Raw genomic sequence first — 25,858 nt, forward strand, 5'->3', positions numbered from 1 at the left:
ACAGCTGTCTCCCTGCTGGACGCCCACTGCTGCCTGGGCACAACAGTCCACTCCACACAATGGCCAAAAGGATCCTGCTAAAATCTAAGTCCAAGTAGGACTAAGTCAAACACAGCATTGGTTTTCTACTGCACTCAGAGTAAAAGCCACAGACCCTACAATTCCCTATAAGGTCCTGAACCTCATCCCCTGAAGACTCCCAACTGGCCCGTGCCCTCTGACCTCCTAACACTAGCTGTTCCCTGAACAAAGCTTACACTCCTGTCCTGGGGACTTCGCACTGGCTGTTCCCTCTGCCTGGAACCCCAGTGCCTACCTGGCTCCCTCCCTCCCCCAGGACTTGGTTCCACATCACCTTCTCACCTTCCCAACTCCCCCACTCAAAACCGAACACCTGCCCTGCTTTCTCTCCCTCCCAGCACTTACCGCCACCTGAATACGTATATTTTACTCATTCTGTTTGTTACCTTCCCCCTCCAACTAGAACGTCAGCCCCATGAGGACCAGAGTTTCCATCTGTCCCGTTCACTGCTGTGAACACATGAAAAGCACTCAATAAATATCTGTTGAATGGCTAAAACTTAAATGGTTCTTGCCTTTTTTTGAAAGGACAGATAGAAAATTCTATTCCCCTGCCCCTAACTTTTTGAGGTGGCCCTGCTTTGCTGGTGCCCTAGGTGAGAGCTGGGCCTCCCAGCCCCGAGAGCAGTTTTATAAGGGCAGCCACGCTCCTGGGACCACACTGTGCCCAGGAACAGGCAGCTGCAAAGAAGTGCAGATACAGCCTCTGAGTCAGCGGAAGCACAGTGCTGTCGAGGTTTGACCTGGTCCTACCCACTGGGACCCAGCCCCCACTCACCATGGTGGATAATGCCGTTCTCCAACAAGGCCTGGCCCAGGTTCACGCCTTCTTCTGTCTTGCTAATTTCGCCAATTTCCAGGAGCCAGGCAACAAACTCACTGCCAGGAACAGAAGATGTGGTTGAGAGGACCGCCCCAGTCCAGGGACCACAGGGACCAGCACTAAACTGGCCTGACCGCCCCACCACCACCACCACTCCCAGGAATGATAGTCAGAACTGGGAAGCAGACTTAGGACCCTACAGGCCTGGGGGTCATGCTAAGGCCTGATGCTTTTCCCCCCTGACAAATGGCAGAGAAGTGGGTGTGAGCAGACTCTGGGCCCCACCTCAGGCTCACTGGATGGGTGAATGGGTGGATGGATGGATGAATGGGAGGGAAAGAGAACAGACACATGAGTGGATAAATGAATGAAGAGTGAGTAGATGACAGATGATCTGACAGATAAATGACTAAGTGGCTGGACAGATCTGTAGGGTAGGTGGGTGGAGGAGGAATGGATGGGTGAATGATAAGCAGAGGGATAACTGAGTAGATGGTGGGGGAATGGATGATGGATGACTGGTCAGCTGGATAGATGGAGGGACAGAAGGAATGAAGAAGCAAACAAGCCAGTAGAAATAAGGACCCAGAAAGATGACAGGAGAGTCAGAAGAGCTAATGGTGATCAAATCATGTCATTCTCCCACTGAAAACCCCCCAATGGGCTTCCTGGTTACTCTCGGAAAAAATCCAAACCTGCCCACACAATGACAAGGCCGTGTACGAGCTGCCCCCTCCCCATCTCCAGTACCTTTCACTTATTTTGCTTTAGCCACACACACCCACCGTTTTCCCTTTAAAAAATGCCAGACTCTTGCCTGCCTTGGGGCCTTTGCACTTGCTGTTCCCACTGCCTAAAAACACCCCTCCCCAGCTCTTCACAAAGCATTTCCCTTTCATCTTTACATCTCAGTTCAAAGGTCACCTCCTCAGAGAAGCCTTCCCTGACCATCCCATCAAAAGCACTTTCCCTGCCCCCATACAATCCATCACATCTTTTGGTTTTACTTCCTTTTTAGTACTTATCACTGGAGTTGACCTGTTTACAGATTTATGTGTGTTTATCAGTCATCTCCCCAAACCAGAATGTCATCTCCATGCTGATAGGGATTTTTGTCTAATTCACAGCTCTACGCCCCCTGCATCTGGTAGAGGCTACAAAGCACAGCGGGGCTCAACAACTATTTTTTTGAACAAATGAAGGAATGAACCATCAAACAAGAAGGACCATGTTGGGGCGAGGAGGAAGGTCTCACCCACAAAGAAATGCTCACAAGCCCAGAAAAAAATCAGGCAAATCAAATCCAACGTGACTACCCAGCGGGGCAGAGGCTCAGCCAGACCCCAGGTCCTGGCTCTTGGAGGTGCATTCGGGCTCGGTGCAGAGCTCAACCCACGGAAAAGTCAGCAGGAAAGGGGTGAGCCGGGAACGCGGGGCAATCTGTACTCAGTGAAGGCGGGTGGCAGCTGGCCAGAGCGCGGGGCTCTCCTGCTTATCGAAACCAGCTGTCCCGCCTCCAATTACAGGGCCAGAGAGGGGCAGGGCTATTTTTAGCTTTCCAGTGTTTGGCTGAGCAAAGACCTGCCTTGTGTGTAGGTAGTGGTGTGTGCCGAGGCATTCAGAGGGCCCGGGTGCGGGCCCAGGGGGTGTAGAAGAAACAGATCTATTTCATGGAGCGGGAGCCCTGAGTGGGGAAGGGATTGTTTTGGGTCCTGTCCACCCCCGCTCTATTCTCAAAGTCCCAAAAAACAGGCAGAAAGAAAACTGCCAGCAGCTGAGGGAGGTGAACAGATGTGGAGTGCCCACTTTCGGAAGCTGACACTCAGCCTCCGGCTGCCCACCAGCTGTCCCACGGGGGCCACCTCTGGCACTGACTGGCGGCCCTACGGCCAGGCTGCGGGGTACAGGAAGTTCCCCACAGCAGCTGCTAGAGCAGAGAAAGGCAGTCCAGAGGACAGCAACTGTGACCTGTTTCTGCCCTGAGCTGAGTCTTACATCATTTTGAGGAACAAGGAAGGTTCACAGCCTGCTGGGCAAATTTGGGCAAGCCTCTGTCCCTCTCTGGGCCTCGAGGTCCATCTGACAAGTGGTTCATTCAGGGGCCTTCTGAATTTAATGGGTAACCTTCTAATCACATTGAGTCTTGAGTTGGGATCCAGCGTACAAAACCATACAAAATTCACTCTAACACATGAACCTTAAACTCTCGTAAATGAGTAAAAGGGGCCACATGGAAACTCTACTGAACCAGCCAGAACTTCTGAAAACGGCAGCCAGTCAGTGCGGCCAACTGTGGCCACATGGGAAAACTAAAGCATCTTACAACTTTTCGAGAGAAGCCGGAAATCCAGCACTTCCTGTGAAATCTCCCAACTTTTAAATGTTGATAATGAATCCAATATTTTCTGAAAGCACCATGTGGCTCACAGAAAACACATCTGCAAACTGCACTAGGTCAGCAGGGCACCGTCTGCCACCAGTGGGGTACAAGGAAGGGTGCTGTAGGCAGAGGGATCAGCATACACAAGGGCCCTGAGTGAGAAGTAAGGTTGGGAAACCAGCAATCTGCCAGCTACTGGGGGCTGGGGGACAAAGAACAGCAAGATCCAGTCTTCCAGAAAGATGCAACTTGGAGCAGTGTGAGGTACGCTGGGGACAAAGGGAACAGGTCAGTCTGTTTTGGCGAGGAGCCTGAGATTCAGGGGATGGGGGACTAGTTGAAATCGTGTGTCGGTCTTCATCCCTCTTCCTTCCTGCCCCCAGTATCATTCACCCAGTTAACATGCATTTCACCTACTGTGTGTCAAGTCCCAGGCTGGGCACAGGGGATACACAGGTCTTTGCATTCTTCCAAGGTAAGCCCCCAAGCTGAGACCTAATGTCCACTCACCCTTAGTACAAGAAACCCATTTTTCTTGCCTGTCTCTTCCATGGCCTTGAGCTCCACAAGGAAAGAAACCTGGGGTTTCACATTCATCTCTGGGACTGCACTGCCTGAGATGCTTCTGGGAGACGTCTGTGGCCACGTCTGGCAAATTATTATTCATCAGCTATTTCGCGCTAATATCCTGCACTTGTGCCCACAGGTGGATGACCCAGTGAGGCCTCTTCCACCTGGGCGCTCCCATTCTGGTAGATTGCAATTAATGAACGACATCTAACTGTGACAAGAGTGAAACCAAAGGGCTTCTCCTTTCAGGAAGCCTTCCCTGACTGCCCTGCCAGACAGAAAGAACATCACAATTTGTCCCCTGAGTTCTTAAAAGCTCTAACAGTGCCCTCATTCAGGGCCTGGGTAATGAGCTGATTCTCACCTCAGTCTTGTGCATAAGCTCTTTTCACAGAGCCCTTGGAATAAAATCTGAACCCCCTCACCCCTTACCTGCCTGACAACCTCTTTGGCCACTCCCTCCCTCCAGCGATGCTGGCCTCCTTGCTGTTCCTCACTTACTCAAGGCTCATCCCAGCCTTGGGGCTTTCGCACATGCCGTTCCCTCTGTCAGGAACACTGTTCCCCCAGATCTTCTCATGGTTGGCTCTTGCTTGTCATCTAGATCTTGGTTAAAATGTCGCCTCCCCAAAGAGGCCCTTCCTGATCACCCTGGCTGAAAGAGCACCCCTTTTCCTCACTGCCTGACATCAACCCACTTTCTTTCTGCATTCATCAACTAGCTAAAATTCCCTTCCTGATTTGTATTTATCTCCTTGTCTGTTTTCTGATTCCCCTGCTGGATGGTTACCTCCATGAGGACAGAGATTTCCTCTGTACACACAGTAACACTGAATGAATGGGATGGATGAGTGAATCAATTTTGTCTCCCCCAACTAATCTGAGGATCCCAGAGGGTAAACGCCATCTTCCTCCCATGATTCCTGCACAAAAATACAGATTTTATTCCTTGTTTCTTTTTCATGTGGCATCGATGAGTTTGTCTCTGACAACGGCAGAAACAGGCCGCTCCTTAACCCCAATACACATTTCCATTACTCTTGCCCACGATGTGCTGAGCATGTCACAGGCATTTTCTTGCTGTATTCTCTGACAATCCGGCAAGGCACATTTTATTATCTCTCGTTAACTGATCATTTACTGAGGCTCAGAGAGGTTAAGAAACTTGCCCAAAGTCACAGAGCTAGAACATGGGGGAATCAAAACTCAACTTCAAGTCTGACTCAAAGCCCAACGCTTGACGGTTATAAAAATAAATTAGACAATTTTTGTGTTCATGGAGTCCCCATCTAGTTGTAGAGACAGGTAACTATCAAGGGAAAATTAAATGTGAACAGAAATGAAAATGGATAAACACAGCAGAGTGAGGTGGGAGAGAATCCTGGGTTCAAATCCCAGCCCCCAACTTGTGGCTGTGTGACCCTGTGCAGGACCTTCTCCCCTCTGTGCCTCACTGTCCTCACCCTTAAAATAGGAATAATGGCAGTGAACGGCCTCTAGTGTCCCCTGAGGGTTAAAAGGCATGACCACAGGGCAGCACCTGGAGCAGAGGAAGGTTCGACAACCGTGTCCCTGTGATTGCTGGTTCCTTCCACCCGAGGCGACCAGAGCTGCTCCTGGAGGAAGAGAAGCTGGGCCTGGGCCTGAGGGGAGGGCCCCAAGCCCCCCGGGGCTGGGTGCAGACCAAAAGCCTTGCGGGGAGGAGTTCTATTAGCTTGTTCTCCTGCAGGAAGTCTGGTCCTTAAAAGCCCTGTGATTACAAAACAAGCTTCAATCCCGGCCCCGCTTCAAATGGGCAGTAAAACAAATCTCCCCTAATCCTTCCTGAGGAGACGGAACACTCTGCTGAAGCTCTAATCATAGACAGGTTATCCCATCCGGCTGGACTAAGCTCTCTGAAGGGTTTGGCAAGAGAGGGGGCGGTCCTCTGACCCTGGGGGACCGGAAGCAAACCCCTCCTGCGAGAAAAACCTCCTTTCTGCCCAGGGATTAGGGATTCGCTGATGGACTGCAGCCAGGCTGCCCCTTCCCTTCCCTACTTCCGGCAGACCTGGGGCCCACACTCCCTTCTCCACAGACCCTCCCGGGAAACGTGGAGCTGGGGTCACTGACTCTGAGGGCAAAAGGGCAGCCCGACTCCACGGCATCCCAGACACGCCGCAGGGTCCCAACTACCCCCCAGACTCCCTGCCTGCGGCCTCACCAACCATAAGCCTCAGACTATCACCACTTAGCTCGCCCCTCGGCTCCACACTCAGTCTCTAACCCCTATCCAACACCTGCTGGATACACAAACGTCTGCTGGACATCTCAACCTCAACACGTCCGAACCGAAGTTCCGGCTTCCCTGCATCTCGGCACCCTCCGCACCCGGGTCCCGCAGCGCCGCCCCGGCCAGCGCCCTCCCGCCTCTCTGCGCGCGCCTCCCAGACTCCTTTGCTCAGGCTCCTCCTCCAAGAGGCGGTCCCGCCTCGACTCTCTCTACCCCTCCCCTTGCAGATTTCATTCAGTCTCCTGGCTTTGAAGACCATATAAATGCCCACATCCCCTTCATTTAGGTCTCCAACCCGGACTTTCTCCCCGAAGTCACGATGTCATACTCATCTAACAACTCCCCTCCATCCCAGGGGACTGTCTTAACATAACTGTCCAAGTGGAGCCTCTAGGCACTAATTTTTGCGCCGCCTGAAACCTCCTTCCGTCTCCTTCCCTTTCTCAGTAAGCAGCAGCTCCACCTTCCAGGAGCTCACAGTCCTTAATTCTCTCTTTCCCCACCCCATCAGCAAGTGCTGTCACCTTCAAAATGATCCAGGATGCAACCACATGCCCCTACCTCCACGGTGATTACACTAGTCCACGTCACCTCTCACCTGTGTCTATGGCAATATAATAATTACAGCGGCTTTTATCCAAGGCCCCTTCAAAAGCTTTTGGGAAGTGGGTGGGGTACAAGTTAATAAATTCCAAAGTCCCAGCCTCACAGGCAAGCTTCTCTTCCAACAAGTTTTGTGAGGTCAAGAGCCCCAAGCATTGTTCTTCCCACCCCGAGTGTCAAATATCACGTCTAGCACACAGTAGGGCCTGGAAACAACTTCATGGTTTTACAGGGATTGTATTTCTTCCACTTCTCTCTGTCCCCAGCCCCCTCCCCTAGGTGAATGACATTTAAACCTGGGTTTAGGATCCAATCCTATCCTACCTATGTTCTCACCCTTTGATCCTCAATTATAAAACGGGGACAGGGGAGGGGGAAGGGTATAGCTCAGTGGTTGAGTACGTGCTTAGTATGCATGAGGTCCTGGGTTCAATCCCCAGAGCTTCCATTTAAAAAAAAATTAAATAAATGAAACTCAATTACCTCCCCTCAGTAAAGAAAAACATAGGGATGGGGGTAATAATGTTTTATTATTAGGAAATAATGTATTTCCCAAACAGAGAAATTGGAGGCCCTAAGCACTGAAGGGAGGCCTCAGCCAAGCCAACATCTTGATCTCAGACTTCTAGCCTCCAGAACTGTGAGAAAATAAATTTCTGTTGTTTCAGCTGCCCTGTCTGTGATACTTTGCTATGGCATCTGAACAGACTGATTCAAGGGCCTACATTTGCTCCTCCAGCCCTTCCAGAACCTCTGAAATCAACTCCTTGTGTTAAATACCTCCCTGCTTGAGACACTTATGGGGGCTTCTTTCCTTGAGTGTTAGACCAGTGTTTCTCAATCCATGGGGGACAACCCATTCATGGTTTGTGAAATCAATTTCATGGGTCGTGCTCAGCATTATTTTTGAAATGAATGAAGAGATGAGTAGAACAGAACAGAACAGAATAGAAACAGAACAGATATTTTCAGAGAGCATGAAGCACAGTAAGTTTTGTGAAACTTTGGCTTCAATCATATATTACACGGAAGTGTGTTATCAGGTCACAATATGAAACTTAGATTTTGCAGTGAGTTGTGGTCAAAAACATTTGAAAGACCTGACATGGCGACCCCACTACCCTTGACCTCCAAGGGCTATTCCTTGGGATTCAGGGTGCTTTAGTGGCTCTGCCCAGGAGGGCTCCTGGGGGAAGGAGCAGAGCTGGGAAAAGCCAGGTGGGTGCAAATGGTCTGCCCATCTCCAGCCTCCAGGGACCCAGTGGAGGCCAGGGTGAGGCCACTCACTTGCCGAGGAAACACTTGGGGATGGTGCTCAGCTTTCTCCGCCGGTCCTTGATCAGGTTCACCTTCTTGTTCATCATCATGTGGTAAAGCTTCTCCCCCTTCTCCGCGATCATGACGTAGGCATCCCGCTCCATGCCCAGCTTCAGGCCTACGGAGGGGGCATGGTCAGCACCAGCACTGGGGTGCAGAGGAGGTGGGCCTGTGGCTCCTGAAACCCTGTCCCCAGCTGCCCCCAACTACTTCCACAGCCAGCAGTCATCCATGGGGCACTCACTGCCTGTAGAACAGTTCCAGGCACCTGCCAGTGACTCTGTACAAGAACCTTGTAGGAAAGGGTGGCTAAGTGCCCCCATTTCACAGATGGCAAAGCTGAGGCCCAGAGAGGTTAAGTCCCGAGTAATAAGCAGTCAACCCTTCAACCTGAGGATGGGTTTTCAAATTCAGAAGTTATCAGAAAGTCTTACTGAGATCTTCCTTCTGGGCCGGGGATGGAAATTCGCTTGTTTCTCTAGACAATAACACAGTATTGACCCTAATCACTGTCCCATATTTTCTACTTGGACCCTGTCCAATCCTGACAATAAAAGCAATGACAAATAATAATAGAAAATGCTTTAACAGCACCTACTCTATGCCACTTAATCCTCATAAGAAACCTACAAGTTCCATTATCCCCATTTTACAGGTGAAGAAACTGAGGCCCAGGGAAATTAAGTTCTCTGTCCAAGGTTGTCCATCTAGAATTAGTAGAACCAGGATTCAGACCCTCAAGTTTGGCTCCAGATCTGCACTCTGGACCACAGCAGGCACCACCCCTGTAAACTCAGCTGGGAGATCGGGGTTTAGATGACACCCCAATTCTAACAACCAAGGCCCATTCAGGCCATACCCCATTCATGGTCATATATATCCAGCACTGACCACAGCACTCCATTCTAACCACAAAGATACTGATCAGCCACACCAAGGCCAGGCCACATCCTTGACCCTGACCCCCAGTCCTAACCATACACTCAGCCCTGATCAATGTCAAAAGTCACAAACTTACCCCAGCAGGGGCCATGTTTGGTAGTTTATTTGGCCTAAGCATTTTAATAAATTTTGATGCAGCATTTTAAATCAGGAAATATCATCTAAAAACCCAGATGTCTAGCTTCTCAAAATACAAAAACAAAAACAAAACCAGTGGATCTGGCTGTGCTGGGCCCACATTCATTCTGAAGAGACGATGATGACTTGCACTTGGGAGGAAGTAGGGAGAGGAGAGAGGTGGATGGACTTGGCATACGTGGAAGGCAGAGTCAAAGGGACTGACTGATCTGTTGAATTTGGGGAGCGGGCAGACACCAAGACATCAGGGGTGACACCAAGAGTTTGAGCTCCTGGATGATTGAAGGAGCTGCTTATTGAGATGGGGCAGTCGAGGGAATGAACAGGATTGGGGAAGAAGATAGGGTGGAAATCAAGGATTCTGATCAGACATGGTAAGGAGGATACATCTATGACACGTCCGAATGGTGATTTCCGGTGGGCACAACACAGATAGGGAGAAAACTGGGCCTCGGTTTCTGGCCCTGTAAAGCTGGGCACAGGGACCATTTTGAGGACCTTATGTCAAATCTGCATGTGGGATCGAATCCAAACTTCATGTGGCAGTATCACAACCCTCTGTGGCAGGAATTTTTATCTGTGTGTCAGACCACATCCTTGAGGTCTGGAAAGCAGAAGCAACTCGCCCCCAAACATACCTTGTCCTCTCTTCCCAGCACGGTGGTCTCTGCACAACAGTCCAGCGCCCACCCCCAACCCCACTCAACCATCACACCCAGCTCTGCGCTTCTTATGCGAGCTGCCTCAGAGGTGCCCAGGCCCAGAGATTCATGACCCTAGTTAAGGGCAGCCCCCAAGGACCCTCCTCTCAGACGAAGACTGGGTGAATGTCAAACAAAAAGAACCCCACGTGAAGGAAATAGTACCGCGGAGGGAACAGAGACACATAGGCAGCATCTTAGCTACCAACCCTCAAGGGTGAAGGAAGCCAGAATCCCAGGATGACCAACCATACTGGCATGACCTTGGGCAAGACCCTTCCCCTGGGCCTCAGTTTCCCCATCTGTCTAGTGGGCTGAACCAGATGACCTTGGGTGAGCTGAGATACCACCAAGTTATAACAGTCCCAGAGCTCCCTGCCCCTTCAAAGTCTTGCTTTTTGTAGCTCTGATCTTCCCGGAAAAGGCCCTGGGCCCCTTTCCTAGACACAGCTCTCATTCTACTGAGTGACCAGACTAGGGGAAGCCATATTCGCCCCAGGGGTGCGGGAACACCCCCAGCCACTCACTCTCGCGCTGCTCCCGCTCACGGATGATGGCATCCAGCCACTTCTGCTTCTCCTCCGCGGTCTTGGCCATGCAGACGAACCACTTATTCTTGGCTGTGTTGTGGATCTTCCAGCCATTGGTGACAGTGTAGCCGTTGCTATGGTAATCCGCTGGCAGGGGCAGGAGGCAAGGGTGGGTCAGCAAGAGCTCAGTCCTACAACTCTGAACATTCCCCACGACACGCTTAATGAGTGGGGTCACGGGACCAGCCCCCCCTGCTCCAGAAAGTCAGGGCGGCAGGGGCATCAACAGGATCCAGATTTGGGAGATGAACTTAGCACTCTTCAAACGCTCACCTCATCTCCTATCTGTCCTCTGGTGGGCAAGGAAGACCTGCCAGCAAAGAGCTCTTCCAGTAACTCAGTCACAGGGGCTTCATGAAGGAAGGACTCATGGGAAGACACCTGCCGGCAGCCCGGGACTGCTTCCCTGCCTCCTTGCCTGTCTCATTCAGGCACCTGGGCTACTTAAAACCCAAGTGCAAGCCCGACAATGCTACGCCGCAGGCCCTTACACACCACTGGCTGGAGATCAGCAAACGTCTCTGAAAACAGGCTGACATCCAGGGATGCTGAAGCCAGGCCCATAGGTTTCATGAGGCTGCCAAAGGGGCCTGTGGCTCAAAACCAGTTCAGAATCTCTGCCCTTGACAAGCTCAAGGGCAAATACACCAAGAGGTGTACACACACGAATACTTACAGGATCACTGTTCTTAACAGTGAACAGCAGAAACAACCCAAATGTCCCTCACCAAAGGAATGAGTAAACTGAGGACTATCTGTGCAACAGAACAGTATACAGCAATGGAAACCAACAAGCCACGGAGAACCACATGCAGAAACACAAACGAACCTCACCACCATGGGGTTGAGTGAAAGAAGCAAGATGGGAAAGAATGTACAGTATAGTTTATGACCATTTATATAATTATATAATTGGAGAAAGGGAAGGCAAAGCGGTACAAAAGGGGTATGGGATTAAGGGATACAAATTACTACATATGAAATAGATAAGCAACAAGGACTTACTACATAGCACAGGGAAATAGAGCCATTATTTTACGATAATTTTAAATGGGGTATAATCCATACAAATATTGAATCGCTATGTTGTACATGTAAAACTAATACAATGTTGTAAAGTCAACTATGCCTTAATTTACAAAAAAAAGAAAATCCATTTTCCAGGCCAGTGCTACCCAGAGAAACACACCGTGAAATAATAATAATAATAAATACATATATAATTTTATATGTATTTGTCATCATATAACCATCTAAATGAGGTTCAAAAACATACATTTTGATTAAAGTGTTTAGTAATGCACATTTAGGAGGTAAAAGCATTTTTAAAAAGCAAGAAAATAATCATCACAAAATTCGGACAGCAGTTACTTCTGGGGGAAGGAGGCACTTTGACCAGGGAGGGGTATGTGGGGGGCTTCTGGGGTTCAAGGAGCATTTTATTTGTTAACCTGAGTGGTGACCACCCAGGGGTTTGCTTTCTGTACGTGTGTTTTAGGCACTTTTCTGTAGCTAGGTTACCTTTCCTAACCAAAGGGAAAAACTAACTGCAACAGACATTGCGGCACAGAGCAGGTGGGCTGGGCTCAGGCAGAGCTGGGGTCGGGCCTACCTGTCCCATCCTCCACGTTCTCCACCTCCATGACTTCAGTGTTGATTCGACCCCTGAAGATGTACAGGGAGCCGTTGATCGATTTGGTCCTCTTGGTGGACTTCTTGCCCCCTGTGACCCTGAAAGACAGTGGGAAGTCAGCATTCCCTCTGTCTCACCTCGCTGGGGCTCAAGCGTCTTCAGCAGCACAAAGGGAAACTGGGTAGTAAACAAGAGCGCCCGGGGACGGGAGGAGAGTGGGAACTGAGCCAGAAACATGGCGTTTTGGCTGGTGGTTGGGTGATCTGAGCGAGTCACTTCGACTCTCAGCCACAGCTTCCTCACCTGAAAAATGGGCTAACAGCCTTGCTGACCTCCCAGAGCTATTTTTGAGCCAACAGGAGATGTCGAGTGAAACCAACAAGAAACAAAAGAAATCCATTCTTCTAGGCTAGAAAAAGGGTAGAGACTTTCAGAGTATCCAACAAACAGAAACTTCCCGAAATAAGACCAAATGGGAAGGACTGTGGAGTGGGCAGTCCATCCATCCATCCACCTACATCTACCTACCTACCATTCATTCATTCACTCAGGTGAATCCTCTAGCTCATTCATTCAGTTACTCAGCAATCCAACTAGCGCTTCCCATGGGAAGGATACCAAGCTGACACCAAGGGGAGACATTCATCCATGCATTCAACAAGCGCTCAAGAGAAAACCTACTGGGCACCAGGCACCATGCATCTGGGTGCCAGAGCTGCAGCAGGGAACAAAACAAAGTCTCTGAGAATACAGCTTGCAATTTGGAAGGGCAGGAGGCATTCCCAGAGCTCCCCATCATGCCCTCTTCTGGTCACTACCCGCTACAAGCGTAAGCACTCTCCTGACACCTAACCTTACGGATTCGCTCTGCCTGTTTTGGAACGTCGCACACGTGGAATCACACAGGGTGATGGTGATGGACATCTGGGTCGCTTCCAGTTTGGTGCTGCTGTGAATGTTCTGGCATGTGTCTTATGTAGAACATCTGCGCACGCTCCTTTGGGTCATCTACCCAGGAGCTGAACTGCTCAGTGATACAGATGCACGTGATCATCTTTAGTAGATACTGCCAAGTCGTATCAATTCTCCCACCCCCAGCGGCAGAGGGACATTCCAGTTGCTCCGCATCCTCCACAACTGGTATTTCATTTCTCCTTCTGGCCATTCTGGTGGCACAGAGTGTCTCTAATAAAGATTTCATCTTTATTTCCCTGATGAGCCCTGAGGCCAAGCACCTTTTCATGTTTATTGGCCATCTGGTGTCCTCCATTGGTCCCTTAAGCACTTTTCTGTTGGGTTGTTTTTTTCTTTATGATTTACAGCAGAGCTCAGAAAACTTTTTCTGAAAAAGGGCCAGATAGTAAACATTTTTAATTTTATGGGCCACATGGTCTCTGTTACAACTACTGAACTCAGTCCTTGAGGCATGAGAGCATCCACAGGCAATACAAAAATGATCGGGCATGGCTGTGTGCCAATAAAGCTTTATTTATAAAAATAAGCAAAGGGCCAAATTTGGCTTATAGGACTTCTTTATATATTTTGGTGGGGTTTTTTTTTCATTTTTTTATAGGGGAGAAGTAATGAGGTATTCATTCATTTATTTTAATGGAAGTACTGGGGATTGAACCTAGGACCTCATGCATGCTAAGCACATACTCTACCACTGAGGTATACACTCCTTCCCTTTATATATTTTAGATATGAGTCCTTTGGAGAGTGGATTGCAAAGATCTCCTACTCTGTGGCTTGCCTTTTTTACTCTCTTCCTGGTATCTTTTGATGAACAGAAGTTCTTAATCTTAATGTTGTCTGATAAATCTATTTTTCCTTTATAATTATTTTACTTTTCATCCAATTTAAGAAACTTTGCTTACCCCCAGATCAGGAAGATAGCCTCCTATGCGTTCTAGAAGCTTTTTTTTAACCTTTCACATTTAAATCATTGATCTATCTGAAGTTGATTTTTGTATATTGTGAGAGGTGGGGGGGTCAAGACTCATTTTTTTCCTTTTGGATATCAAACTGAGCAAGCACCACATATTGAGACATACTGGTGTTTTTGTTGAAATTCAAAAGATGTAGGTCTACTTCGGGATTCACTGTTCCATTCCAATAATCCATTTGTCTGTTTTCACATCAATACCACATTGTCTTAATTACCGCAGCTTTATAGTAAGCCATGGTATCAGTAATAAAAGTCCTCCAATTTTGTCCTTCTTCAAAATCGTCTTAGCTATTTTTGTTTCTTCGTGTTTCCATGTAGATTTTAAAATCATTTACATACACACAACCCTCCACTCCTGAAATTTTTATCAGAATTACATTAAGGTTCTGGCCAATGTTTGATGAGAGAATGCAAAGCCCTTGCTGATGATGTGGAGGTGAGGGAGGTCAGAATCAAGGACAACCAAGATTCTGGCCTGAGATCTTGGGTGAATGGTGGTACCATTTACTAGGAATGAGAAAGACCCGAGGAGAAAAAGATCTGCGCAGGAATTGCAATGAAGAGTCATGTTTTAGACCCAAGTTAAGTGTGAGCTGTGTGTGACACACCCAAGGGAAGATATGCACTTAGATTTCCTCCACCTCACATACCTTGTGCCAGGCGTCATTCTAACCACTGTACATGTTCTATCTTACCTAACCTATAAAGACAACCTCATGAGATGCAGACTACTTTCATCCCCATTAAACAGATAGGAAAACAGAGGCACAAAGAGCCGACAGGACTAGCGAGGGATGGAGCCTCTGTGTCCTTAACCACTACACGATGCCGACACCTCTAAGACATTTAACAGGCAGCTGAGATATATGAGACTTAGCTTCTGCGTCTCAGTTTCCCCTTCTGAAGAATGGGGAGGTGGGCTTTTAAAACTCTCCCTTCTACTTCCGACATCCAAGGAGCCTCTTCTTTTGAATTAGACCAGAAGCACTCTGAGTCAGAGGCCCCGCTGATCCATGTCCCGGGTGGGCAGTGGCCAGCAGAACAGGCAAAGACCAAACAGGAGGCAGAAACCTGTAACCTACCAGCATCAGGCGTTTCCTGTGGCCACATCAGTCAGGCCGGAGTTCCATCCACCACTACCCAACCCACCGAGACCTCTCGGAGCCCTGCCCTCTGGCTCTTGATCCAGAGGCAGGAATAGTGGCCGCCTGTCAGGCTCTCTCAGGAGACAGATGCGCCCTCTCCCTCCAGCCAGCCCAGCTCACTTGCAGGATGGAGCTCAGGAAACAGCCTTACAGGAGCTTGTGGCGGCCACAGGACAGGCCCTAGAAGGCCCACCTGGAGTCCAGTCTGGTCAGCATCAGCTGTTATCACTCCAACAGGTGCGACCCCGCCAATGGAGCAAGGGCCTGCACACAGGTAGCTGAAGGCTGAGCAAACTTGGCCAACGCTGGGAGATCACAGAGGCCTGAAGGGACGTTCTGTTTTCTAAACCTCAGTGTTCTGGGAAAAGTGCCTGTTTCAGACAACCGAGGGTGGGTGGAGGGGAAGGGCTAGGGTTGGACGCTGGCAGTGGCCTTGGCACTGCCAACAGAGGACTCTCAGGGTGGGCCCAGTGCGAACAGGCAGGAAGCAAGGAGAGAGAAGAACAGGGCAGTGATGGAGGGATGGGAGGACATGAGACACATGCAGACAGACTAACGGAGTGAGTGGGAATAGAATATCAAATGATAAAGAGACACACTGAACCGGCCACCCACAGACGGTGAAAGAGGGAGACCGAGGCCTCTGCCCAGAAGAATCAAGTTCCAGAAGAGGGAGGAAAGAATGGAGGGGGAGGGGCCGGTGGTTGAAGCACCTACTATGCGCCAGGGGCCAGGTGCTGCACCCATGGGGTCCCACTGCATAGGACACATCATGTGTGGAGGTAAGTTCACAGTAATACCTGCTACTCCTTATTCTGCACACTTACTGTGCGCCGGGCACAATGAACACATTTGTCCTTCACAATGACTCTACGAGGGACAGGTGATAATTCACCCTATTTTACAGATGAGGAAACTGAGGCAGGCAGGCAAAGTCACAGAGCAAGAGAAATGGCTGAACAGGGATTCAATATGGAGCTTGGCTCTGAACCAAGAACTACTGTAAGAAGGGGCTTATCAACCCCATTTTACAGAAGAGAAAACTGGCTCAGAGAGGTCAGGCTGGAGCAGGAAGACAATGAGATGCCACCGCAGACACAGAACGCCCATCAACGGTGCCTCACCTTCACCTGAGGAGGCCAGCAGAGTCAAATAAGGAAAACAAGGCTCAAAGACAGTAAGTGACAAGCCCAGAACCACAAGGGAAGTTGGAGGTGATGCTGACAGTGGAGCCCAGGATTGGGACCTCACGTCAGCCCTAGCCTTTGCTAGATAAAGCAGTAAAGAAGCCTCTGGAAAGTCATTATTTCATCCCTAAGACAAAGTAACAGGAAGCTGAACTCAAAAAGGGCTGCACTGGTCAGTTGAGATTGTCCTCTACTTGCTGGGCAAGAAAACTGAAAGGCAGGAGTTCTCTTGGTCCATCCATCTACCCACCCACTCATCCATCCAACCACCCACTCACGATCCTACCCCTCCATCTCCTAACTTTCCTTCTCTCTAATCAGTCATCTATCCATCCATCAACTCAATCATCCAATCATCTAACCTTCCATGTGGGAGTCCAGCCACTCAGGCAACTATCAACCAACCATCCTTCAACACACCCATCCAACTGACCATCTATCCACTGATCTCCAAACCTCCACCACCCACCCAGATTCCCAGTTTTATGACCATCCATCATCTACCCACTCACTCAACAGAACCATACATAAACGCCCCCAACTCACTTTTCATCTAATCACACCTCTGCCAGCTCAGCAGGTCTTCAAATCCATTTCTCCAACTACCCAGACACTCATATATTCCCCTCACTTTTTATCTATCCCTCCATCCAGCCATCTCCTCAACCTCCAACCACTCAACCACTCACTCATTCATCTACTCATTCCTCCATTCCTCCATTGATTCCTCCACAAATCAATTCATGCCTGCATCCACAGCCACTCCCTCCCTGCCGCCCTTCATCTACATCCATTCATCTCCCACGCCTCCAACTACCCATCTCTCCCTCCTCCCATTTGCCCACACATCCAGTCACACACACATCTGCATCCGTCTCCCACTCATCCACCCATCCATTCACTCTACAAAGTTTAAGAAGCTCCAGTGAGACACACAAAGATGACAAAGATATTATCTTTCCCTCAAGAAACTTAACAGTAGAAGAGCCCCCTCCCCTCAAACCATCTGCTTTTGAATCTGAGAATCACAGGATGTTGGTGGCACAAAGAATCTCCAAACTTCCATGGTCATCTCGACCTACACTGTCCACTATGGCAGCCACAAGCCACAGGTGGCGACTGAGCCCTTCAAAAGTGCCTAGCACAAATTGAGATGTGCTGTAAGGGTAAGGCACACACCAGATTTTGAAGATACACTGTAATTTTTTTCAAATGCAAAATGCCTATTTAATAATTTTTAAAATCAATTAAGTTGAAATGATAATATCTGGGGATATATTGGGATAAATAAAATATATTACTTAAATTCATTCCACCTATTCCTTTTTATTTTTAATGTGGCTACTAGAAAATTTTAAGTAATATTGGTTCTCAGATAGTGCTGATCTAGAACAAAGCCCTCAACTCAGAAGAGAAAAGGGAGGCCCAGAGAGGAAAGTGACAAGCCTATGTTGTCACCATGAGAAACCGTCAGAGTTCAACCCAACCCCAGCCTCCTGGTCCACCCGGGCAGCCCTGCCCCGCCACCTCCCCAGCAACTCACCTGGATTTCCGCTTGCAATAGACAAGGAGGTTGTCAAAGAGGAAGAAGGCTCTCTCCTGGATGTTGCCCGCGGAGATTTTTAACAAAGTCCCTTGCAGGAGGAGCTGAGTGCAGATGTCCGTGAGGTTGGAGCCCTGGGAGAGTGATGGGGGGGGGCGGGGTGCAGTGTAAGAGCTGGTAAATCCACGAGAGCACTCAGGGATACCTCCTTCCTTCCCAGAGACAGAGCCTGCTGCTGCCTCCTGCACCCCTCAAAATCAATACACCACCGTGGGCACATCTGGGAGCAGACAGAGAACCAACACAATCTGACCAATGGCTCCCCTCTGCTGAGTGTGCCAAGACAATGCTGGCAAGAACACAGAGAGGACCATTTCACAGAAGAGAGAGTTGGGGCTCAGCGAGGTGAAAGGACTCACCCCGTTCACACAGCACTAGTCGGCATCTGGCTTTATTTGGGGTTTTGTTTTGGTTTAGTTTTTGCCTGTCCCTTCCCTTTTATTTATCTGTGTCTTGACCTGTTATTTTACCTCCTCCACAGGAATGCCACTTCCACACAAACAGGAAGTATTATCAAGCATCTATCAAGCATTTGCCACTGCATTCCCAGCACCTACCACACTCTCTGGCACACAGCAGGTGCTCAATAAATGCTTGGAGAACACGTGACAAACACAATGTGAACACCGCCAGGGGTAGGATTCTGAGAGCACTCACTCTAACTAAGGATGTGAGAAAAGATGGGAAGGAACAGTCCCGAATTCCACCTGGTCATCTATGCTCAGTGTCGGGGGTGGGCGGGGGCTAAGATGCCAAGTGAGTGTGATGTTTGCTGAATCTGCGTGAGAATCAGGGCAGTGTGATCAGGAAAGACACCGGGGAGGAGTGAAATGGGCCTGGGAAGATGGCGAAGATGAAGAGGCTGAGGACAGGGACGAGGCACGGTTGCTCCTGGGAGGAATCCTCAGACCTGGGGACCACACGTGTCCATCTGGAGCTCTGAGGGGACCGAGGCAGGGGCAGAGAGATCCCAAAGTGCTAAGAGAGAAAAAGCAGGAAGGAGGTCTTGGAGGGCACAGAGTGCCAGCTAGGGCAGTCCCCTGGGAGTCCCCAAATCCATGCTCTTTTCCCGTCACAGGAAGAGTTTTAGCTGTTCAGTGGGTGCATGGTTGCCCAACCAGACTCAATTTCCCAGCATCCTCTGCACCAGGGGTGGCCATGTGACTACCTTAAGGCCAGTGTTCTCCACTTCTACATGGTTTCCCTCCCCTTCCCCCTCGCCCTCTTGCCATAGGCTGGGAGACCGTACAGTGGTGGGATACACTGTAGCAGATGGTGGAGGAAGGGGTTGGAAGGGACCAGGGCCTGAATGGAGCACAGCTTCCCTAGCCTGTATCAGTACCGAGAACTAAATTTTTATCTCATTTAAGCCGTTGAAATCTCTCTTTCTCACAGCTCCCAACCACGTACTTTAATACATCAAGATAAGGATAGAGGCCCCAACAACAAGTGGGCAAGACAGAGTCTCTGACATTTAGGCCCGAGGGATATTATGCAAAAGCGATATTTTAGGGGAAATTCTTTTGACAAACCTGCAGATCACAGTGAAGGGAGAGACAAAGAGAAAGGATGCTGTCTCTGCCTGGAAATGAACTTGGGGAGGAAGGAGGGAGAAGTGTTCACATAATCTCCTTCCCCAGACACTCAACACCCAGAACCAACACAGAGTTCATACCCAGAGAGATCTGCTAACTTGATTATTTCTGAGACCCAGTACAGGGAACTGGTTTTGGCAACTCAGAAATTAGGCTGTCTGCTAGCTGCTGTCGGAGCCGGTTTGCTCCACACCTATGGCCCGGCTGGACGCAGCAAATCCATTTGTCCATTTGTGCCAGAGACCCCCTCTGGGGCCCACTTGGGGTCCTGGGAAACCAGTTTCTTTGCAGACAAGAGCTGTGTGGCCCAGGACAGGAGCATGCACTCATTAGCAGAAATCACAGCCCGGACGCCTGCGTGCTGCAGGCAGATGTGTGATTCCCAAAGCACAGTGACGCAGCGAGGTAGCACGCCTGCTGCCCTGGAGCTCAGGGCTTCCGTCCCCAAGGGCCCTTTAGAGCTCCAGAGTCCTTGCAAACGGGGTGAGTGTGACTCCCAGGGTGACAAGGCTCCGTCAGTGGCCCACGGGCCAGCTCAGAGCAGACAGCGATACGGCAGTGCCTCGGAGACCACGTGCTTCCCGTTTCCTCCACCCACCTCACTCACCCACCAGCCCTTCCAGGCTCCAAAGGGGGATTTTAGCTGCCAGTATAAGAATCTAGTGCCAGCTGCAGGGCCCAAGAGTCCGGAGGTCACACAGGCCTAGACCTGACCACTCTGCCAATGGAGAGGAAGCACACTCAGCCTGGGAAGCTGCCTCTGCAGCCTCGGCCAACGACCACCCAGCAAACTACATCTGAAATGCGAAGGACACTCCAGGGAGAGATCCCTTCCACCCCAGCCCTCCTAGGAAGCCCAGCTGAGCCTCAGTCTCCCTGGAAGCCCTGAACCCAGGTCAGGGGTGGTCTGAGGATCAGATACACAGGGAAGAGGCTGAGCCTCGAGGTGTCCACCAGTCAGGGCTGGAGACCTCTTCAGTGTGGGACCAAAGTAGGAACATTCAGAGATGGCAAAAGCTACTGCGTGCACAGGGCTGACATTTGCCGACTACGGCTCTAGATATCTTACACAAACTCTTAATCCTGAAGACAGCTCTCACTTTGCAGATGAGAAAATTGAGGCACAGAGCAGTGAAGTGACTTGTTCAAAGTCATATCGTTGGTGAATGAGTGAGCTGGGATGTGAACCCAGACAGGTCGCCCCACTGTCCTACCCACTAACCTCTACTACCCCATGCTGTCTCATAGAAGGGACTCCGAAGGGGTTTTTTTATGCACTTACTGGTCTGAAGCAGGGGTCTTTGAAGGGGCGAGACCACATTCCCTTGGGAACACAAGGCGCCCCCAGGACGGTGGGAAGAACATACGGGAACCTCTACTGATGGTCGTTCTTTTTAACGATTTTCTGTTTCCTCACCCCTGATCCCTCTGTCCCCTGTGGGTGAGGGAGCAGTTGATGGTCCCTTAAACCAGGGCTCCCAGAGCCAGCAGGAGCGGTGTGTCCTCTGTCTTATTAAGAACATGCACTCGTTTATTACCATGAGCTTCTCACGGAAGTCTGTGGGGCTGGCATCCAGAGCGTCCCTCCGCAGGAGGGCCAGCCCGCACTGGGATGATGAGCCCTAGCCAAAGTTGCACGATGCTTTTTCATCTAAAAAAAAATGAAGAAGGAAATCCTGCTTTGCTGCCACAGCTCCTCCTGACATTTATTGAGCACTTACTCTGAGCCAATAAGCAAAGCACTGTTCTGAGTGCTCTGCAGGCATCCGCTCCCCGAATCCTCAAGTGACCCATGGGGCGTCCTGCCATTCTCCAGACTTTTCAGATGAGGAAACTGAGGCAAAGGAACCCCTCCCTCTATGAGCAGAGGGGGCTGGCTCGGATGCTCACCTCCACAATATTGCGACACACTGCCATTTCCTAATGCTCAGTAAGATGGATTTACGGATTAACTTATCTGAATTAAACCAGTCCCACAACTAAAAAGGACAATTGGCTTACAGAAAGTTGGGCCAAAAACCCCACAGATTTGGAGATCAAGCTAATGATGCAAACCCAAGCACACAGCAAGAAAGTGGCCAAGAAAAGACTCTTCTTCCTCCAAAACAAGTCCCTTGCCAGCCATATTCCAAGAGAGAAGACAGCCATCTAATCAGATTGGCAAGAGGTCAAACAAAAAGATTAGCCGTACATCGGAAACTGACACACTGAAAACTGACTATACTTCAATAAATAAATACACACACACACACACACACACACACACACACATGTATACACACACACACATATATATATACCCAGAAAAAGGTATCAAGAAGAGAATCAGAAATAGGATTTTCAACCATCATCATTCACTGTGCACTACACCCAAAGTCATATAGTCCTCTGAGGTTGTAACTACAGACAGCATGAAGCTATAGCAAGTAGCTTTACCATTAAACATTATTTTTCCTAGCTAGAACATATTAGTTTCCCAAGTCACCTTGAGGATCAAACTTAGAAACCCTTCTACTGCAAAGAAAACCATTTCACTTTTTCCAAAGAACATTCGTATTCTAAGCTTCACTTTATCCTCAATATAATACCAGGAGGTAATTTCAGAGGCATGATTATTGGAATTAGACAAGTAGGGAAAATAAGGCCAGGTGAGTAGGACAAACTTGCCTAAGGCAGGGCAATCTGTAAGTCATAAGGCTGGGCCCCAAAGCCAAGACCCTGTGCTTCAGTTTCCTCACCTATAAAATGGGGACAACAACAGCACGTTTCTTCAAGTGTTGGGAACATGTAATAGGTGCTCAATAATCACCTGCAGCTATTGTTCATCACTTTATTTCCTACTGCACCCAGCAACAGTGGCCAAAATAAGGGCCATTCTCAAAGTGCAGCCTTTTCAGGGTCAAAAAGGGCCCCAAAGGGCCTTAGTTCCTATTTTCTTAGGCCCTTAACAGAAGAAGGCATTTGGAAATTACTTCTGCCCTGGCTGCCAAATTGCTTGCTTAATACATTCTCCACAGGGGCCCACGTGAGCAATTTCGTTTCTAGCTACATGCTCGGAAACTCTCTGACACCCAGAAGAACTGCTCCAGCTTCTTCCTTTTTTGACAATGAATGTTAAGTAACTTATGTGTCCTACTCTTTTTACCTTGGCAGCCAGGAAGCTCAAAGCCCAACCAGATGGATGTTTAAGTGTGTCTACTCTACTTGCTCTTTAGGTCAGCATATTTACTAAAAGTGGCCAAGTGACCCACTTCTGGCCAGTGAGATGGAGAAGGAAGTCTCTCTGGGGCTTCTGGAATAGGTTTTCCTCCACTACGGAGGAGAGCTCCCCCTCACTGCCCTGGCCATATCCCTGTCTCTCCCTGCTTTGGTACACATGATGCCTGGAGCTGCTGCCATCGTGGAGCCATGGAGGGGAAGGCCAAGAAGATTACAAGAAACCAAATCAGAGCTCTGACATCATGAAGGTGAAATGAGATTCCTTAGAGGACACATCCTAAACAACATAATTTTCAGTTGCAGGAAACAGAAACCAAGCTATGCATTTTAAGCAGAAAGAAATGAAGGCCTGACTCAATACCTGAGGGGGCTAGAGGAGCCTAGAAGCATGGCTCCCAGAGAAGCAAGAACACTGCAGAACTGGCCCTCCAGGGGAGCCAATGCCTCTGCCTCCACTGGGGAAAGGGCGAATCAGACAACCACCTGCACGAGCCGATACTCTAGAGAAATACTGCCCATGCTGTTTCCAGGACCTCAGGAGCTGTTGCCTCAACCTCCAGCTACAAAGTCATCCCATGCTACTAGATACACAGCACCACCACCAACAACAAGAGATGTCCTTTCTCTTGATGCCCAGAAGCTGGAAACAGGGCTCTCTGCTAACGCTACCGCAAAAAGCCAAACACAACCACGGCTGTGCTTTGCTGCAAAAACAGGACAAGAGTGGCCTCCTCCCACCCCTGCCTTCCAAATTTCGAGTAGCTTGATGTGATCTTGGCCAATCACAACCCAAACCAGAGCTACAAGGGGTCTGAGAAATGCAGCTGTTTGTTCTCCAGCCTCAGGAAGGCCCAGCCGGAGGAGAGTGGGTACGTGGCAAACACGAATCCACAACACCCACCTCCTCCCTGAACACAGAGGCTCCTCCCCTCTGCAGCCACACCCTCAGCCTCTTAGCTACATAGTCACATTTAGGAGTCCTTAACAACAGGGAGATAAAGTGAAAATTCTAAACACAGCAAGTGCCAGAAAATCCAGAGGGTCTAAGGCAGATGATTCAGAGAACAAACTGTGTCTAAGAGTCTTTCCTCTTTAGTCTCAATCTCTCATTCCAGCTGTACTTACTTGGAGATTGCCTTTTTTATTTATTCAGATTTTCCCATTTCCTTCCACAGATTTGTAGGAAAGCTCTAATAATTTAAGGAAGAGGGGATCAAAGGGGAAGGGGAAGGTGTTTAAATAAATAAATTATATGCAACAGAAGATCTCAAGAATTCCATCTCCTAATAATCATGATCCTAGTAATATCCATACCTACCATTTATTGAGAACCTACTATGTGCAAGTATAGACAAGGAAATCAAAGTTCAGAGAAGTTAAGACATTTGCCTAAAGTCACCCAGTAAGGGAGTGTCAAAGTCAGAATTCTGTCCTGGAGTGAACCCTTAAACACTACTCTTGATTTTGACATCGAAAGCTCAAAGGTCTAGGGACACCAGGCAGATAAGGCAGCATGTGAAGGAGAATGACTGGGGAGTGGAGGGGACTGGGGAAAACTGGAGGCTCCAGTGGCTGTTGCCATGGAAAATGGGGCCCAATGTTACCAATTTTTTTAAGACAAACTTGAAATCTAGACTTTTATGTGGACTTAATCGGAAAATAATTAAACTTTTTTTTTTTTGCAAACACCATGTAGATCAAACAAAATGTGCTGCAGGCTGAATGTGACACCCAGACCACAATCTAAACCTACAGATGTGCACCCCTGGCCCGGCCCTGGCCCAGGAGGCCCCTCCTGCCCCAGACACACCTCCCAGCCTTCGATGTGTGACTGCAGCTGCTCCAGGGCCTCCAGCTTCTCCATCTGCCGCTTGGTCTCATTGATGTTGGAGCAGACAGTCTTCATGGCCTGCAGGGCACTCTGGACCGCGGGGTGGTCAGGGTGCTTGCCGGGGGTCCTCTTGGCCAGCTCCTACGGCAGAGGTGAGGGCAGGAATGAGGGACCAAACACAGCCTCCAGGTCACCAGCCAAATCCCAGCTCTGCTCTGGACAAACAGTGCAATTTGGAGCTGGGGAACATCACTCATTCATTCATTCATTCATTCCTTCAGTAAATGTGCCCCTGAGTGGCTCCTTCACAACAGGCAGTGTTCCAGGGTCTGGGGGTAAATCTATTAATAAAACAGAGAAGTTCCTCATCTGGTGGATATTACATTCTAGTACAGGAGACATAGCAAAATAAAGAAAACTCAAGTCTATAACACAATGTCAGGCAGTGACAAACACTGTGAAGAAAAATCAGCATGAGGGGCTAGAAGATCTGGAAAAGGAAGTGCTCTTTCAAATAGGGAGATCAGGGAAGGCGCCTCTGAGGAGGTGACATCTGAACAGAGATTCCGGATAAAGCAAGGGAGAGAGCCCTGACGAAATCTGGGGAGAGCGTGCCTGGTAGAGGGAAGAGCAAATGCAGAGAGGCACAGTGGGAGCATATGAGGTCTGTAACAGGAACCGGGCAGGAGGCAGTGTGGCTGGAGGAGAGGAAGTGAGAGAGAGAAGGAGAAAATGAGAGACACAGAGAGAGAGAGAGAGACTGGTAGGTCACGGAAGTGGCCAGAGACACTGCCCCTCCCCAGCACTCAGTTTTCTCATCTGTAAAATGGGTATAAAAAACCACCTTGCCTTCACAGGGACATGTAAAGAGGCCAGTCAGGGCCTTAATCCACAAGCCAGCCCCACGCTCCCTCATTCTCATCTCACACCACAAGCACAGGCCGGGACATTCTAAAGGTCAGGCCGGCCTCAATCAAAGGGTCTCAGCCATGCAGTAAGTGTAATGAGAAAGGAACTGAGAAGGCAGAGACCAGCTGGGCTCCAGATATTAGGGGAGATTTTCAGACAGAATCACTCCCCCAACAGGCCCACGCAGGCAGAGTTAAGTTTCCTTAATCATTGGGCCCAGACATGCGCAAATGTTCCAGTATCTCCCCATCTCTCTGCTGCCTCAAAAATCACATCTACGACACTCCAGTGGGCTGGTTCTCAGCACGGTCACCCGCAGGTTCCAGGGCTGCATCTGGCCCTAGGCAGCTAGGTGACCTTGGGTCAGTTGC

At 49.4% G+C, this 25,858-nt stretch overlaps 1 protein-coding gene across 2 annotated transcripts in view; it reads right to left on the reverse strand.

The window, feature by feature from the left end:
* The window catches only part of PREX1 (phosphatidylinositol-3,4,5-trisphosphate dependent Rac exchange factor 1), a 174,546-nt gene that overhangs the window by 49,875 nt on the left and 98,813 nt on the right, over positions 1–25,858 (reverse strand). For both annotated transcript variants that reach the window (XM_006206688.4, XM_072944355.1), the window contains exons 6-11: positions 24,558–24,719; positions 17,874–18,007; positions 12,030–12,148; positions 10,355–10,504; positions 8,017–8,164; positions 860–960 (exon numbers count right to left, since the gene is read on the reverse strand). In XM_006206688.4, coding sequence (XP_006206750.3) covers positions 860–960; positions 8,017–8,164; positions 10,355–10,504; positions 12,030–12,148; positions 17,874–18,007; positions 24,558–24,719 — 814 coding nt within the window. The remainder of the gene's footprint in view (positions 1–859; positions 961–8,016; positions 8,165–10,354; positions 10,505–12,029; positions 12,149–17,873; positions 18,008–24,557; positions 24,720–25,858) is intronic.

This window comes from Vicugna pacos, chromosome 19, assembly GCF_048564905.1.
Source record: "Vicugna pacos chromosome 19, VicPac4, whole genome shotgun sequence".
Classification (NCBI taxonomy): Eukaryota; Metazoa; Chordata; class Mammalia; order Artiodactyla; family Camelidae; genus Vicugna; species Vicugna pacos.